At 59.1% G+C, this 18,113-nt stretch overlaps 1 protein-coding gene across 1 annotated transcript in view; it reads left to right on the top strand.

Moving 5' to 3' along the window:
- The window catches only part of LOC118632988 (contactin-6-like), a 149,322-nt gene that overhangs the window by 48,807 nt on the left and 82,402 nt on the right, over window positions 1-18,113 (top strand). The window contains 2 exon segments of the mRNA XM_036266329.1: window positions 5,661-5,756; window positions 16,814-17,011. Coding sequence (XP_036122222.1) covers window positions 5,661-5,756; window positions 16,814-17,011 — 294 coding nt within the window.

Below are 18,113 nucleotides of genomic sequence, written 5' to 3'. Positions count from 1 at the left end.
GGGGCCCAGCCACGCTTCTGTCTCGGCCGAGAAGATGTCCTTGAGCCAAGGCCGATGAGCCGTGTCCATTTCTCCCCCAGCAGCTGGGCAGCAGTGCTGCTGACCACTGGTGGGTGACGGACCCTCCTGAGTACCACGGGGCTCCCTGGTTGTATGTGACATTGTGATGCCAAGGAGAGAACTTTTCAGAAGCACCGAGTATCAGAAACACGTTTTGTTCACCCGTCGCCTGGCTGTCTGCGGCCTCAGATGGGGGTTCAGACCCCAGTGCCCAGGCTGCATCGCGCTCAGGTGCCCACAGCACCCCTCTGGGTCCCGGGTGCATCTGAGCACTTACTCCACTCACCGTGGTGACCCGAAGGGGGACTCGGGCCACACGCGTGATGTCGCCGCGGTGCGATTCTCTATCTTCCGCGATTTCACAGGGGGGCAATAATTTCCCCTCTGCCCGGTTGGTGTGGCTCAGAGATTGAGCGTCGACCCACGAACCAAGAGGTCGCCGGCTCGATTCCCCATCAGGGCACATGCCCAGGTTGTGGGCTCGATCCCCTGTGGGGGGCGTGCAGGAGGCGGCCCGTCGATGTTCTGTCTCATCAGTGTTTCCATCTCTCTCTCCCTCTCCCTTCCTCTCTCTCTAAAGTCAGTAAAGAAGAAACAGTCTCCGGGCTCCCTGCCCTCTCGCAGAAGAGAAGACGGGATGAACCGAAAGGCCTGCTCCAGACTGGGGGGGAAGCGGGCACCCCTGTCTTCCTGTCCACGTCTGCCCCAGCTGGGCCGGGCTCCTGAACAGATCGTCCCCTACCTCCCTGTCCCTCTCCTCTTTTTTCTTAAACCCGTGAAGAAATGGGTGTCGCGCGAGTTCATTATCCCCGGACGCCAAGACACACCTCCCCGGTCAGGAGTTTTCATAAAACTCCCTTTGCGCCAATAAAAGGTGGGACGTCGACTTGGACTGTAAACAGGTCCGACGGCAGGAACTCTTCACAGACCAACTCACTTCCTGCTGGGGTGTCCGGTTGGGGTCCAGCATGGAGACGGAGCTGTGGCCTCTCACTGGGTGGTGTCGTGTTGTTGCTGAGTACGCTGGGGAGCAGCAGTGTCACAGACGCGGTGATACACACGCAGCGTCCCGAGAACCACCACGGAGACGCACTGGTCTGCAGACAGGGCCAGGCCGCTCCCTGGAGGCCTGGGGGAGCCCATCGTGACCCCGAGACCTGGGCTGACTCCCAGCCACGAGGAACAGAACACTGGGGCCTGAACAGTGTGGGCTTCCCCTCCCAGGCAGAGGACGGGGGAGACGGGACTCTGGGGATCTCGCGCTCGCGCTGCAGGCCCTCAAAGAGAGCGTTGCTTTCCAGCTGCCTGTCCCTACTGGGTTCCCTGCAAAGCCAGTGAGCTGGAGACTTCGTGGGGCCTCTTCCCCGTCTCCTTTGCTGAGCAGGGGATCAGCACTTTCTCGCCCACTGCGATCCTTTTCCGCAGCCAAGTGCAGTCCCGGCCTCCAGGAGGGACCTCGGTGCTGGGGGGGACGGGGCTCCTCCGTGGGGACGACTCCCGCCCACGTCGGCTGGGAGCCTCCTTCAGAGGGACTGGCGGGGACGGAAGCCAGGAGGAGGGTGGAACAATCTGAGAGCTTGAAGTGAGATCGCAGGTCCTGAACCTCACAAATCATCGCAGTGATTTCGAGGTGCGGAGGGAGGGAGGGAGCCCCGTCTGCGGCTGGGGCAGCGTCTAGGGCGTGCGCAGTGGGCGCTGCTCTTGTTGGGCGCCCCGTCTGGTCTGGGGGTTCAGCAAATGTCCTCTGGAGGCATGCGTTGGGGGTTATGTTTCCTGAATTGTGGGAACAGGCATATCGGCCCTTTCTGAGAGGGGCCCTGGGGGCCGGAGGCAGGCGAGTTCTCTGCAGAGGGAAGTGGGAGAATTTTGCTTCCCCTGCTCCCGAGAGAGAGGCCGGCATCCCCGGAAATGGAGAAGACAGAGGGGGAGGGGGAGCCAGCGCGCGCAGACACGAGTGACAGGGAGGCCTGGAGGGCTTCGGAGCCTGTGCACCCAATGCCGATTTCAGGGCGCTCAGGCAGCAGCTGACTAAATCGGTAGGACCGGCGAGGCCCAGGGCAGCACCGGGGGGCCTTCTCCTCAGCGTGTGCGTGTGCGTGTGTGTGCGTGTGCGTGCCTGTGTGTGAGGCGGGGTGTCTCTGCACGCTGGGTAAGAGTCTGAGCCCCTTGTCTTCGGAGGCAGGAGGCTGGGGGCCGATGAAGAAATACAGCTGGAGAGGAACAGACAGGATTGGGAAGAGAGATCAGAAACGCAGCTGTTTCTAGAACCTAGAAGTGCAGCACTCCCCACCCAGGCCGTGCAGAACTCTGGACAGGAACGGGACCTGTGTGTCCGTCTGTGTGGACACTGAGCGAGTTGTCCACGTAGTGGTGGCCAGGAGAGCCCCGCTGACCTCGGGAAAGCCCAACGGCACGGTGACCGGGACTGGGCGTGAGCGCCAGAGCCGACGGCGCCTGCCCCGCCCGTCTTGACGTGGAGGAGCCGCGTGGTCTTCGTCAGTGGCTGATCCTCTATGACCCTGGGTCCCCTCCTTCGCGACGTGGAGGTGCAGTGTCCCAGAGTTGTCCTGAGGAGTCAGAGAAACTCCGCTGAGCACCTGGCACATAGTAGTTGTTCTGATGAATTATGAAAAGACGGAAAACATTGAGACGAAATAATCCAACATGGCAAATAGAGGAGGGTCCGTGAGCGCTGGAACTCGGACCCTGAACAGCTGAGCAGGCCGTGTCCCCTGGATTTCCCACCCGGCTTCTCAGCGGCTGCCCTCTGGGTGCAGGGCAGGGAACCTGGGTCCCCAGAGCCTCCCTCTGAGCCCCCGAGGGCGTCACCAAGCCGGTGCCGCCTCGGTGTGGGCTGCACACCTTCCGATCGACGGCCACCCTCCGGCCTGGGCAGCAGGTGCTCCGTGTCCCCCTGGGACGGGGCAGAGGCTCACTCGTCCACGTAGCTGCTATGAAAACGGCTTCTCCTCACAACTGGACGTGGTGGTCGCAGCGACGCTTGGCCTCAGCGTTAACTACCTTTCCGCGGCCCGCGGCCCGGCCCAGGGGTGGGGAGGACGGCATATGGCCCGGGGCCCGGGCAGCTCCTGGCAGGACTGACGTCAGGCCCGCCCGCCGGTGTCTGGAGCGGAGCCCTGTCTGCCGCGGCCCCTCCCGCTGCCCAGTGCTGCCTCCAACGCCGCAGGATCTGGTGAGCCCCGGTCACCAGGAGGGCGTAAACAGAGCACCTGGGCCAGCAGGGTCTTTGACAGCCTCCGACGAGGCAGGACCTGAGCCCTGAGGACACCTGGGCAGACCCCCTTGGTGGGTTAGGGAATTTTTCCAGAAATTAGTGTCTGAGACCGTCTCAGGGAAGGAGATGCTCCAAGCTGGTCCTCTGGAGCAGAGGACGGGACAGAGAGGGAAGCCGGCAGTCGTAGGAGAACGCACGTGCATTCCTGGGGGTCTTCGGGGCTCAGGGGGTTTCCCTGGGTGCCCATACGGCCCCCCCTTTCTGTGAGCCCCAGAAGGTCCCAATGGCATCGTGTGTCCCGCCAGCAGCCGGGAGGTCGGAAAGCAGGCAGCACACTGAAAAGAGACCGTGTTCCAGGCGTCTGCACGTGGCATGGAGCCCGCTCTGTGCTCTGTGTGCTACTAAACAGTGTTACAATCTGGGTGATGAATGAAGCCAGGAAACTGGAAGCGTTTTGAATGACTGTGTCTTGACAGCTCCCGGGACTTGGGTGACTTTGAGAGGAGCTGATTCCCTTCCACGCCGGCTACCAGAAACCCCCGTGGTCATCAAAGGCACAGGGCAGGCGCTGCGGGCAGAGGCTGAGGCGGCAGAAGTGGACACAACCCCCCAAAGCGTCACTGCGGTTGCCAACGCTACGGCTTCCGATGAACAGCGAACACGTCGGTGCGCCCGGGCACGGGACGTTGTCGGGGGACCGAGAGAATCCCTGCACAGCGTGTTCACCCCATAGAACCAGCCAGCTTCTCCTCACTCCTCTGCGACAGCTTTCAGCTTTGTGACATTAAACAGACAATGACAACCTGCCCTGGCCGGTTGGGCCCAGCAGTCAGAGCTCAGCCCACACACCAGAAAGTCGCGGGTTGGACCCCATCAAGGGCACGTACCTGGTTGGGGTCATGCAGGAGGCAACGCAGTCGGTGTGTCTCTCTCACATCGATGTTTCTCTCCCTCCCTCCCTCCCTCCCTCCCCCTCTGTCTGAAAATAAATGGAAAAGTATCCGCGGGTGAGGATTTAAAAACAAAAATGCCAATTTAATGCGGCCTGTTGGTACTCACAGTAAGAAAGGAAACCTTAACATTCTCATCTGTTATCACTGCTAGTAATAGAAACAATGAGGTTTTTGTATTTTGAGCGCAGTTTGGCAGCCTGATTGTTGCTGAGTAACATTTCAAGTGACCTGAACCCAAGTCCATGCAGCAGCTCCCCCCCGGGGGCTGCCGTATGGGGGCTTCTTGGCTGGCCCAGGGCCAGGCAGAAAGGGGGCGCATCGGGCTGAAACTCCTCTGTGGGAAGCACAAGGCGTGCCAGAGGCTGAGTGCGGGCATGAATACCGGCCGATGGTCAGCAGGGGGGGCGGGCAGCCAGTGTGGTTGAGGGGAGAGGAGTCCATGTTGGTCAAGTACTTTCACTATTACAAGCAGAGCCTACGTAAGAGCACTTAGACGTACCAAATCCGAGGTCGAGCACCTAGTTCTTCGAGCTACTTTCCACGGGCAGAAAGCAAAGCAGACAAGGCTACTCGCTTGGGAAAGGATATTTTCAGAGAGATCAACAGTGTGGATGCTTCTAATGGAATCACTCACCTACAGAACCTTGTATTGACCTGAAATGTGCTGTCTGCCCTATAGATGTGTGTGTCTGATCTTCGTGTCAGTGACAGAGAACTGTAACGGTGCACGCTAAGCGCCTGGTACGTCGTAATCGTAGTGACTGTCCCATGTCAAGTACTTATTCTTCCAGGCTGGTTGTAGATAAATTAAATTATTGAATCCCTATAATAGCTCTGCTAAGCAGGTGTCCTTATTGTATCTTCTGCCTCTTAACTGGTCCGCCCCACACTGTCCCGCCGGTTTCATTGAGAAATGTCTGAAACGGCCTCTATAAACGACATCATCCAACCCACACAGCTCTGCGGTCCGTCTGGTATCGGCACGGACGTCTCTGGTCCCCATCCCCTTCCTCACAGAGGTAATCCAGGGGCTCTGACCACCCTTCTGGGTTCCCAAGGACGTTCCCCGAATCCGCGTCCCGCTTACCGACCTCCCTCTTCATGCGACCGTGTACGTCAGTGCAGTGCCCTCACCCCCAAGCCCCCGAGTCCTTCCCCAATCTCCCCTCCCCTCCTGTTGGGCTCCAGGCTGCCGGGGAGAATCAAGGTAAAAGGAAAGAGAGTCATGTTAATAAACGTTTTTCTTCCTCTGTTTAATCCGAGGATTTAAATCCATCACCAGCTTAAGCTTCTGGTCAGCGAAGTGTGCGTGTGTGTCAGTGTTCACAATAAAAACTGTGAGATTCTTCCTCATAATTTTTCTCTTTCTGCGAAATAACTCCTCCTAACCCCGCTCTTCCTTGTTCTCCAAGATCTCGAAGACTTTGAATCCAAGGCAAGAAGTGCAGTGTCCGTCCGCGAGGGCCAAGGCGTGGTGCTCCTCTGCGGGTCACCGCCACACGTCGGAGGTAGGCGGGCGACGGGCCACGCCATCCTGTGGTCGCGTGGGGTCTTGGGGTCGGGGGTGCCACACGTCGGAGGTAGGCGGGCGACAGGCCACGCCATCCTGTGGTCACGTGGGGTCTTGGGGTCGGGGGTGCCACACGTCGGAGGTAGGTGGGGTAATGGGGGTCACGCCATCCTGTGGTCGCGTGGGGTCTTGGGGTCGGTGGTGCCACACGTCGGAGGCAGGTGGGGTAATGGGGGTCACGCCATCCTGTGGTCGCGTGGGGTCTTGGGGTCGGTAGTGCCACACGTCGGAGGTAGGCGGGCGACGGGCCACGCCATCCTGTGGTCGCGTGGGGTCTTGGGGTCGGTAGTGCCACACGTCGGAGGTAGGCGGGTGACGGGCCACGCCATCCTGTGGTCGCGTGGGGTCTTGGGGTCGGTAGTGCCACACGTCGGAGGTAGGCGGGCGACGGGCCACGCCATCCTGTGGTCACGTGGGGTCTTGGGGTCGGTAGTGCCACACGTCGGAGGTAGGCGGGCGACGGGCCACGCCATCCTGTGGTCACGTGGGGTCTTGGGGTCGGTAGTGCCACACGTCGGAGGTAGGCGGGCGACGGGCCACGCCATCCTGTGGTCGCGTGGGGTCTTGGGGTCGGTGGTGCCACACTTCGGAGGCAGGTGGGGTAATGGGGGTCACACCATCCTGTGGTCGCGTGGGGTCTTGGGGTCGGTGGTGCCACACTTCGGAGGCAGGTGGGGTAATGGGGGTCACACCATCCTGTGGTCGCGTGGGGTCTTGGGGTCGGTGGTGCCACACTTCGGAGGCAGGTGGGGTAATGGGGGTCACGCCATCCTGTGGTCGCGTCGGGGCTCAGAGCCTGTGTGGCCCTCCATCGAACCAAAAGGACTTTATGTCTTTCAAGCCCGCCCTCCGGCATCGACACAGCCCTAATGCAGATGGTTCATCCACATAACCATCCGGGCAGCCACCCCACAGCTCGGCCCCCAGAGGACGCCGCACGGCGCGGGGTGGGCACGGGAGCCGCGCGCCGTGATCTGGTGCCTGTCACCCTGCATGACAGGGACGGTGGCTTTAACCTCTTCAGGCTCAGTGTCCTCATGGGTAGAGTAGCCGCGTTCAGTGACGTGGCCGTGGCGGCGCTGGTGCCGTGGGGAATGAGCCGAAATGCCCATCGATCAGAGTGATGATCAGAGCACCGCTCACACATGAAAGCCAGGGCCGTTCCTCCACCTCCCCCCCGGCTCCGCGGAGCAGCCAGCCCCACAGCCCTGCGGCAGCCTCGCGTACCCGCGGGAAGAGGAGCAGCCCCGTGGGAAGTAAATGTCGGAACGCACCCAGTCCGAGCGCCTTGTAGCGATGGGAGATCACGCAGGAAATGCTAACTCTCCTGAGAAACCGTTTCCAGGGACCAAAGCCACCCACGGATCCCCCCTCCCCTGGGGTTGCCTTTGGTCGAATTCTGCAAGATTTGCTCAATTTGGTAGATTCTCAGGCGACAGGAAGCCTGGAGAGGGCAGTGTGGACATGTCACGCGGTCATCTCCCTCGGGACAGCCTGTGTCACGGCGACTGTGCCCGAGGTGCAGTGATGAGAGAAAGTGCTCAGCAGACACCAAACACATGTGCACAGGCTCCTACGTCCCCGGCTGTGCCAGGGAGAGGCTGGGACGACCCTGTTCTGCAGATGAGACATGAGGCACGGTGAGGTTCGGTACCTGCTCCGAGGTCACGTCACGCAGCTGGTGGGCAGAGGGCCAGCGTGGCTGTCGGATCAGGCGTCTGGCTCCCAGACCTGAGCGGGTTTGATTGACCACCTGCCTCTGTTACCACTGGTTGTCCCTCCGGAGCAGGAGGATTTGGAAAACAGCACCAAACAAATGTGTGTGAGTGTGTGTGTGTGTGTATTTTTTAAATATGTTCTTATTGACCTTAGAGAGAGAGGAAGGGAGAGGGAGAGGGAGAGGAGCATTGATGTAGGAGGGACACATCTATCGGCCGCTTCCTGCACGCCCCCTACTGGGGATTGAGCCCTAAAACCCGGGCATGTGCCCTGACCAGGAATCGAACCAGCAACCTCTCAGTGCATGGGAGGACACTCAACCAACTGAGCCCCACCAGCCAGGGCTACGATAAATATTTTAAAATAAAATGAAAACAACTTTTTTCCTCCCCAATAGTACACCAAACCTTATTCATTATTCTTGAAAATCTTGAAAAGATGTTCCCATCATTTTCATTTTTACCCAAGCCTACAGAAATAAAAATACAAAAAGAAAAGAACATGAATTACAACTTAATGCTATTTTAGTTCAGTCTCATTACAGAGCAGGATGGCATTCCGCTCCCCAAAATATGATGGGACACTGACCACGTTTTTAACGCTCTGTGGGGTAGATGATATCCCAGCACCCGCAGAAACCTGAGGGTGCTCATTCTTTAACCATAGGAGGCTCCTTTTCCCGTGTCACCATCTAAGGTGACAAGACACCACATGCACGTCAGGCTGCACTGCCTGACGAACCATTTCGGGTTCTGACACGGGCCAGAGTCTTGACGAAATCCAAGAGGATGTCTCGCTGTGTTTAGCTAGGAGCACAGCAGTGGAAACCATCTGTAAATGAATGTCGTACGTATTTCATTTTTATTAAATAATCTTTTGTTCTTTATTGATTTTTAGAGAGAGAGGAAGGGAGAGATGGAAACATCGATGAGAGAGAGCATCGATCGGCCGCCTCCTGCGCGCCCCCCACTGGGGATCAGCCCGCAACCTGGGCACGTGTCCTGACCGGGAATCAAACCGGCGACCTCCTGGTGCAGGGTCGACACTCAGCCACTGAGCCGCCCCGGCCGGGCTGAATGTCATACCCCAAAAAGGCAGCCCAGTCAGGAGAAGTGTCCCCTCCCCCGGTCTCCTGCCGGCGAGCAGGCGGCACTTTGAAAGCAGCCAGGTCCTCACTGTCAGGTTGGCTTCTGCTCAGCCCACGACACCAAGTCACAGACGCCCGAAGGGCCGCGACGTGGGACTCGCTCCCTGGAAAACTGACCCCGTGGGACGCGGGTCACGACAAGCTTGCCGGGCACCGGATTCGAGTGTGTTGTCTATACAGCTGGGGGAGGATTTCCAACCTCCCTGTGCACGGTGACCTCGTCCGGGCATCATAAGATGTTCCACGCTGGGGACGCAGGGACACGCATGGCTTCCTCCTCTCTGCAGGCAGGAATGTGGGAGCATGTTCGTCCCTTCTCTGTAGCCCCCCCAGATCAAGACTGAGGGATGTTGACAGACACTGGTTGACCCAGTTATACACATAGTCATCACTTAGTTGAAAGGAGAAAGTATTAATAACAATATTAATAATAATAGCTACGGACTGTTCCCATGAGCACTCTAAGGGCATTCCTGTGTTTCCTCATTCCCACTCTTCCAATAATTAATAATTATTTTTAGATGAGGAAACTGAGACTCAGATAAACGCAGTAAATCCTGTTTCGGTTAGTAACTAAAACCAAGATGACTACGCAGCAGGTTTGGCGTCGGAGATGCGGGGACTGGAGGACTCGCCAAGCGCTACGGACGCCTCGGGCTTTCATCATCCGTCCTCACGCCCCGAGGTCTGCCGACAGCCTTGAGGTCTGCAAGCGGCTCAGCTGAAACAGCCCCTTATTCTTTCTCCTGTCTCACCTGCTGGTGAAGGTGACCCGCGCCAAGAAGACTTCAGGGAAGAAGAGCGTGATGTTGGCTGCAGAGCCTTCAAGTTGGATTTGTAGGCGCCCGAGGTGAAATGGGCCGGCTCTCGAGACAGACAGAGACATTTCCTGTCTTTATTCGTCATTTGTTGCAGCAAGTAGGTAGGTTTAGGGGGCGGATGGAGAGACAGACAGATAAGAGACAGACAGATGAGACAGATGAGAGTTTTCCGTCCCTACGTAACAAACGACCCGAAACTTCAAGCAACATCCACTGACCAGAGCGCGGCTGTCGGTCAGAAGCCGCAGGGTGTGGCCGGGCTCCGCTCAGGGTCTCAGGACGGAGACCAGGCGGGTCACGGCTACGGGCTTTCTTCCCTGGAGGGAGGAGCCACATCTAAGCTCACTCCTGTTGGCTGCGTCCAGCCCCCTGCCGCTGAGACTCGGTCCCCACTGCCCTGCTAGCCAGGTGTTGAGGCCGTTGGCGCCCCCTAGATGCTGCCTGTAGTTCCTGACACACGTCCCTCCACCCCGAAAGCCAGCCGCGGGGGCTCTGCTTGGAGTCACATCCCTCTGAAGACGTAGACCCGTCCCAGGAGGAGCCCACCCGGTGCGAGGGCTCCCCAGTTAGAGCAGCATCGGCAAAGATCGGTCACTTCCTTCAAGTCGCCAGGCCACGGAAACTAAGCTCACCGAATCAGGGGCTCATGGAAGGGATACCTGGTCCCATTCACAAGTCGGTGGGGCGGGCGGTCAGTGGCTCACCTTAGAGTTCTGTCAACCACGCTCTTCCAGAATGTTCCTTCCTGCCCTCCCCCTTCTCCCAGCAGTCAGAGAAGAGCCCTGGGGTTCCGGTGAGGGGGGCGAGGGGTCCGCAGGCAGGAGGGAGCCGACGCGCACATGCTGGACGATGTTCGGATCCGTGTGCACAGAGCGGATGTCACTAACAGTCACAGAAACACCTGCCCACGCTCCGCAGTGTGACGGCCGCGGAGGCTGGAAGGCGGCACTGTTTCCGGGAAGCCTGGTCCTGTGGCCTTGCTGCCCCCCCCCCCCCACCTGGCAGCAGCGTCTCGCAGGCACGGCAGGGACAGGGAGCAGCCCTCCCGACGTGACAGCATTGAGCATCCTGACTGCGTCATGCTGTCCTCTGCTGCAAAGCACCGCCCCACGAGGAAGCCCTGCCCGAGATGCTCAGTGCGTTTTACTTAAAACTAAACCAGAGCCCGGCCCGTGTGGCTCCGTGGCTGAGCGTCAACCCTGCACCAAGAGGTTGCTGGTTCGATTCCCGGTCAGGGCACAGGCCCAGGTTGTGGGCCCATCCCCAGTGGGGGGCGTGCAGGAGGCAGCCAGTCGATGTTCTCTCTCATCGGTGTTTCTCTCTCCCTCTCCCTTCCTCTCGCTCTAAAATCAATAAAGAAGAAAAATATTTTTACACTAAACCAGAGAAGTCAGAAAGGTGATCCGTCGGGTGAATCCTGTGCGGTTACCCGGCCAGGAACGGCTCCCGGACCAAAGCGAAGGACGAGGTGTGTCATTCGGCAGTGAAACGGGAGCCTTTCTCTCTGCTCTGAGGGGAGAAGCACACTCACCCCTCACCCCAGTGTCCCCCGAGAGGAGCCCTGGGGACACGGCGGGTCGTTGCCAAGAGGGCCAGAGTCGGTCCTGTTTGCGTGGCCCCGAAACCAGTGTGCCAGGCTCCTTCAGAGAGGTGTGTTCCTGACCGTCCCGTGCGCCAGTGTGCCAGGCTCCTTCAGAGAGGTGTGTTCCTCACCGTCCCGTGGAGAGAACAGAGGGCCGCCGGGCACTCCTGGCCGCTGGGCTCCATTCCCCGTCCGAGGCCACTGTCCTCTCTGCAGACTCGCCCTGGGGCCATGCCTTCTGGACCATCTGCCCCGGGCCTCCGGCTGCTGCCACGCGGCTCCGTCCTGTGGGCCCGCCCAGGATCGCAAGGTCCTCGTGAGCCTTGGTGCTGGGCAGAACTAAAACCTGGCGGGCGGCTGGACGAAGGCCTTTTCTGTCCCCTGCTCTGTCTGCGGGTTCTCCGGTCCCCCCTCCACACGCAGGCTCGGCGCACAAAGAGGGGGCAAAGTGCTCCCTTCCCTTATCCATCTGGACGGCCAGGGACCTTGAGGGCCGAGCTGGCGGTGGAGCGGCCTCTGGGCACGTTCCCCTCGGCTCAGGGGAGCGCTCGTGAAGAGCCCGGGTCACGCGCACCCCCTGCCACGTCCTGTGCCCAGCGGCGCTGGAGCCCCCTCCCCTGCCCCGATGCGCACGGAGCCGGAGCCAGAGCCCCCACATGCGCTTCTACTTTCTCAGCAAACGACGGGGGGAAGAAATAATACACGTTGTCGAAGATAATTAAGATCACCTTCAATGTGAAATAACGGTTTTGCCTCATCCACAGTAAAGCTCATTCTTTCTCTTTATTATCGGGATGTAAAACTCTCAGTCCCGGGCCCATAAAATCCGTAGGTTTAAAACTTGTTTTAGGGAAAATGTTCTGTTTTCTCCTGAGGGGCAACGTGTCGGTCGGGGAACACCGCCTGGCTCCAGGAGTGGGGGCCTGGACGTGTGCGGAGGGACGATGTCGCTGCGGCCTGAGCCAGCATGTGTTTCTGCCTCAATAAAAATGTTGACAGTTCACCGTCAGCTGAAACTCATTTTCAGGAAAGTCTCAAAATTGTGTTATAAAATAAAGAGGAAATTTACATGGAGGAAAAGTGCTAAATTTTCATATCCCCTTCCTCCCAATTAGCTTTTTTTTGTTCTTTTGCTGTCTCTGGAGAGGATGGAGGGACCGTCTTCGGGGTAGTCACGGTGACGGTGTCCCTCGGTGCCTGACCGTGGGACAGGTGCCTGGAGGTGGAATAACAGGAATCGTGATGCTGACCGTCCACACTGACCTCGTGCACAGCCGCTCAGCACGCACGTCCTGTACTGCTCCCGAGTGACCCTCACTTCACTGGGCTTCGGGACGTTCCCCTCCATGAATCTCCCTGAACGAACAGACTTTGACAGATGGTAGCATGAGCCAGGGAGGAAGGGGGTGGGCGGTGGGTGCTGCCCCTGCAGACTAGAGGTCACAGGAGGCTTCCCAGACATTTGAAGAGAGAACCCAAGACGTCCGGCAGGAGACAGGGAGGAAGGCCGTTTGGCTGAGGGCACTGCATGTGCAAAGGCCCTGTGGTGGCCCGCGGCCCGCGTGTTGGGAGACCAGCAGGAGGCAATTATGGGGGAGAAAACAGCAACGGCCGGAAGGCGTGGACATGAGCACTGCGGTGGTCCTCGGAGCGAGGGGAGACTGGGTCAGGAGTGGGGAAGGCCTGCGCTGTCTATGGTTCTACCCTTTACTCTGGGGAACGGCGGAAGCTATGAGGTGAGGACAGGATCCGGCGAGGGTGCGGCGTCAGCCGGCTGGCAGCAGGGACCTGGGCAGGCACCGTCCTCAGCGAATATTCAGGCCAGAGAGCTGAGGTCACTCCTGCAGGAGGGCGGGGTTGGCAAGGGAAAGACAGGAGTAAGTCCAGGGTTCAGGGGCGCATTTGAGAGCCGGGAGTGCCCTTCACTGGGATGAGCCCCGAGAAGGGGCGGGTTGGGGGATGGGAAGCCAGGAATGCCTTTTGAGACAGGCTGGCATCCAGATGTCCGGCGGGCAGCAGGCGGGCGTGCACGTCTGGGCGGGCGGCTGGGAACTGAGTGTGGACACCGCATCCGGGCGGCGTTGACCCGCGGGGACTGGGCAGAACACCGAGTGCCTGCCGGCCGCGCACGGCATCGCCTGACCCTGGAAAACGTCTCCCGTGTGCAGACTGAGCCGCTGTGTGGAGATGGGGTGTTCACGTGGCCGATACCCTGCGTCACAGCGCGAGGGCTTCCCTGACCTCCTGCTGCCTTAGCGCGTCCGGCATCGCGCGGCCACCGCACACCTACTGCTCCGCGGTGCACGAGGACGTGGCCCTGCCTCCCCCGGAGAATCCCGGGGCCCCTCCCTCCGGAGAGGGAGACACACCGCCGGCACCACCTGAGAACCTCGCAGCCGACGCCGTCCTCAGGTCCAGCCCCGGACCCCTCTCTCCAGCCCCAGCACCTCACTCCCTGCCGGCACACGAAGGGGCTCGGCTGTTACCTCCCTACAGCCCACCTGGCTGCACTGTGGACCCCCGGGCGGAACCTGCGGGGACACCGGCCTGGGCGGTGGGCACGTTCACCGCAGTCCCCGCCTGTGCGCGCTCCATGTCCTAAGCTCTCCGGGTCTGAAGACACCGCCACATACGCCCGGCGGGACGTGAGCCCTGGGGGACCCACCGCCCCAGCCCCCCACCCACCCAGCGCTGGAGCGACCTCACCGCGGGGGACGGGCCTGCGCAGGCGTCCAGCAGTGCCCAGAGCTGGTTGTCACGGCCCCGCCCGGCAGGACGGCCAGCGCACAGGCAGCCCTTCGCCACCTGCAGGGACAGGAGCCCAGAGCCCGGACGTCGCTCCTTCGCGGACCCCAGGGGCCCGGTCTCCGCCACTCCAGCCAGGAGGCCTGTAGGTGAAGCGTGTAAACTCGAGGCGGCCAAGCAGTGATTGCGGGACAGATGGGCGCGCGAATCGGAGTGGTCGAAAGGCGCGGCCGTTTTCTGCCTTAGCCCCAGAATGAACACTTCCACCAGGAAAGGGATTATTTTCCTTGGATCAGGTCTTGGCCGGCGGGGCCAGCATGGGCGTGATTTACCGCGGAAGCCGGTCACCTCTGACCCTGCGGCCACGCCCAGATTCGCAGTCGGGTGCACCCGTTCTGGAGTATTCCAGAGGGGTCCCCACGGAATCTGAGCGCCGTGCTCCGAAGCCTGTACGCGTTCACTTGCCACCTCGGAACAGCTCGGGCGCCTTCTGCAGAGCCGGCGGGCACCCGGGGCGGAGCTCAGCGCCCTGGCCTTTTACGCTTCCCCGCCGATGAAACCGAAGTCCCTGTAGCAGGTCTGATTGCACGACCCTCCGTGCTTGTGTTTCAGATGTCACAGTGCAAGACGCGGGGCTGGGGGCTGGGAAAGACGTCACAGCGCCAGCGGGCGCTGGGGAGCAGGACCCGCTGTGCTGGGACAGGACCCTGCGCGCTGCCCGGACAGATCCCGCTGGGCCCGACCCAGGAGTCATCCCAGGGAGGCGGGGCCGCGGGGATGGCAGGGGCCGCGGGGATGGGCATGGCTGAGCATTCAGTGGTTCAAGTAAAGTGGCTCATGAATTATACATTTAATTAAGGAAAACCAAATGGGAAGGGTTTTAAACTTCCAATTTGCAGAGATTTTTTGTTGTTGTTGTCGTTTCTTCCCTTATTAAAAAATAGACAAATTCAGCACACGGTGGCTGATGATGAACACAAGTACGGGAGGACCCCCTGCCGCTGGCTGTGTGGATGAATGGGCAGGGGCCTCGCGGGACAGGGGGCCGCGGGACAGGACCTCCGGCCACCACAGAGGGGCACCCGGGACCCCGAACCGCATCGCAGAGGGTACTGTAGACTCCTCTGCTCACGGCCCTGGAAGAGGAGGAGGCGAGGCTGAAGGGCTCTCAGGGCCCCTCCCCCCAGACAGTCCGCGAACCAGCCCCCGTTCCGCCAGACCCTGCGCTGCCCTCCAGGGCGCACCCCGCCAAGGAGATCGAGGTCACCGCTGATCTCAGCGATTTCCCCAGCGGAGCCGGGCCCTGAGCCAGCGCCGGGCACTGGTTAGCATTGGATTCTCTGACTCCTCCCACCACCGAAGGGAGACTCGGGGGCAGAGCCCAGAAGTCTGGTTTTACCAAGTCCTCCTGGCCCTTGGGACACACACTCGCGTCACCACCTCTGCAGGTGGAGAGATTACTTGTCAGGGCCTCACAGATACGTTCATTCCCTGCTGGTCTTAGCTGGGAGCAGGCTGGAGTCGGCTGGAATGACAGGCGAACCTTCCACCCGGCTCGGTTCTGAGACCCTGAGCTCAGGGCCGGTGCTGGGGGAGGGACGGGGGAGGGACAGTTGCCCAGTGGGAGGAGGACTGGGTGTGCCTGGCTCTCAGGCTTGGAGGGTAGCCACGGTGAGCACCGGCCAGGGAAAGGGTCTCCTGGAACTGCAGACAGGGAGGAAGGTGGTGTTGCGGGAGGTCCGAGCCCACTCCCTCGCGGCGACAGTGTGCCCTGGGAAATGACCTGTGCGCCCCAGCTCCGCAGCCTCTCCTTATCAGGGCTGCTAGCAACAGCCGCACGGGACAAGCTGTGGGGTGACCGACCGTGTAGAGAACGAGGGAGCTCTTTTCACACGTCTTCATGTAATCGCCCCTATTTCTGGGCGACTTTCTTCCAGCAGCTGCTCATGTCCCGCCCTCGAAGGGTCTCTGCATCCAGGAACAGGCGGAAGCATTTCAGCAGCCAAGGGGACGATGACGGCCCCAAGGGGGGGATGGGAATTACAGCCTCGGGGCCTGAGGTTACAGGGGAAGGAAATGAAGGTTCAGGGGCACCAGGAGGGGCGACCTGTAGTTTCTGTTAGTGAAAGGGGTGACACTTTCCGAGGGCTGGCGCCGATGACTCTCCCCGAGCAGGATTGGATACAGACCCCTGCGCTGAGACACGGCCCTGGGGATTTCTCAAGATCATCTTTGTGTCGCGAAAGGTTCAAAGAATGAGGAGTCACTGACACCTGGGGAACGTGAACTACATTTTCCCTCCTCTTTATACTGAAGAAGAGTTTACGGTCTGGACGTCTCTCTGGTTTCAAACAAAATCCCCCTGAACAACTTTTTGGGGGACACAGGGCCAGAGGCTTGGAAGGGAGGCAGCAAAGGACATCGGCAAAGAAACTGGGACACAAGAGCCCACACAGAGTGCTGGGAGACCCCGGGAGGGACTTGCCGGAGAAAACAGATTCAGTGACTAGGCACAGGACAAGATGTCAGAGCACTTTTCAAAACCGAGACGTGAACTGTGCTTGTGCGTTCTTGATGTGAAGCATAGACTCTTCAATCAAAGAGATGCCTTTTGCAAAGATTCATCTTGCAACATGTCAGGCAGTGGTAGTCCATCCTTTGCTTGGTTACCGCTGATGATGGAGAGCTCATTACTCACAAATCAGTTGCTGCCCTAGCTCTGACGCGTACACCGGTCTGCCACCCTCACTAACCACAGTTCCTACCTTTGCCTTCTGCACATCATGGGCAGGGTGACCGTACAATTTATCATCCAAATTGGGATACGTCTGAATAGCAGAGAAGAACACAATTACACCAGCACAACAGACACACACTGGGCAAACGGGCACAACCTCATTGTAACTGTGGGTCAGCAGGGCACAGCACTTCCAGATAAGAAGGAAGCTGGTCAGGATAATACTCCTTTTCCTGTTTTCCAGGTGTGTCTTATGCATGGACCTTCAACGATGACCCTTTACAGGAAGACAACCGACGGTTTGTCTCTCAAGAGACAGGCAGCCTGTACATCGCCAAAGTGGAACCATCAGACGTGGGCAACTACACCTGCTCCGTAACCAGCAGGGACGCTCGGAGAAGTGTCCGTGGACCTCCCACGCCGCTGGTGCAGCGCCCTGATGGTGAGACCACGTGACAGACCTTCTCACTTGGGATGTGCCTGGTCCCAAGTGAGAAGGTCTGTCAGCTTGCTGCTCCCTCTGGTCCAGAGACCCCTCGTCATCTCTGAGTCCAGGGTCAATCCACAAATATGACGAAAATCAGGTATTATCAAAACATAGCAAAGTGTTCTACAGCCCGTGCGGTGCACAGCACGAGTCTGGGCATCCATGGCCTCTCTGGCACTGGACTCGATCAGCTTTGCTTTGCTTAGGGAGGATTTTGTAAAAAAAAGCAAAACAGAACAACGATATTTGTTTGGGGGGTAGGTGTGTGTGTGCATGTGTGGGTGCTGACAAACTTATTAATTGGATCTATATATTTTTAATATGTTTTTATTGTGTTTTTACAGAGAGAGAAAGGAGGAGAGAGACAGAAACATCCATGGAAGAGAGAAACATCGATCGGCTGCCTCCTGCACGCCCCCTACTGGGGATCAAGCCCACAACCTGAGCATGTGCCCGGACCAGGAGTGGAACCCGGACCTCTCAGGCCCTGGGACGGCACTCAATCCACTGAGCCACACCGGCCGGGCAGATCAGTATATTTTTAATGAACATATGATGCAGCTTTCCCTTAATGCCTTTCTTTTCCATTTTTGTCTTTTATTTTCACCGTTTATTTACCTGGCTAGCAAGAGGGGAAAAAATTCACATCCAAGGGCAGCCAAGTGAGCCAACATTAATTATGAGCATTGCGGAAAGGAAGGAAATACAAGACTCGTACTCACTGTTCCTCCTAGAAGCGCACGCCGGAGTGGCCTCTGATGGGCAGTGTAGTTAATCAAGCCATCGCAGGTGTAAGATTCAGAGGCTCGAAAATGCAAGGAAGTCATCCAAGTAGAAAAAACCCCAGTCGATTCTTTAATTAAATATTCACAGGGGAAATGCACCCACAGCACGTCTGCTGATGCATGTTAAGACCTCATTCTGGGCTAGAAATGTAACCGCACAGGGTTCGCCTCCTCTCGCAGGAGTTCGCGAAAAGCGGGAACATGATGCTCATCGTGGCTCCCAGAGGAGGAGGCAGCTGCGTGTAGGGTGCTCCCGACCGAGCACGACAGCC

The sequence above is a fragment of the Molossus molossus genome, unplaced genomic scaffold (assembly GCF_014108415.1).
Source record: "Molossus molossus isolate mMolMol1 unplaced genomic scaffold, mMolMol1.p scaffold_m16_p_18, whole genome shotgun sequence".
Taxonomy (NCBI): Eukaryota; Metazoa; Chordata; class Mammalia; order Chiroptera; family Molossidae; genus Molossus; species Molossus molossus.
The sequence above is the reverse complement of the archived record's forward strand: the minus strand, read 5'-3'. Positions and strand labels throughout refer to the sequence as shown.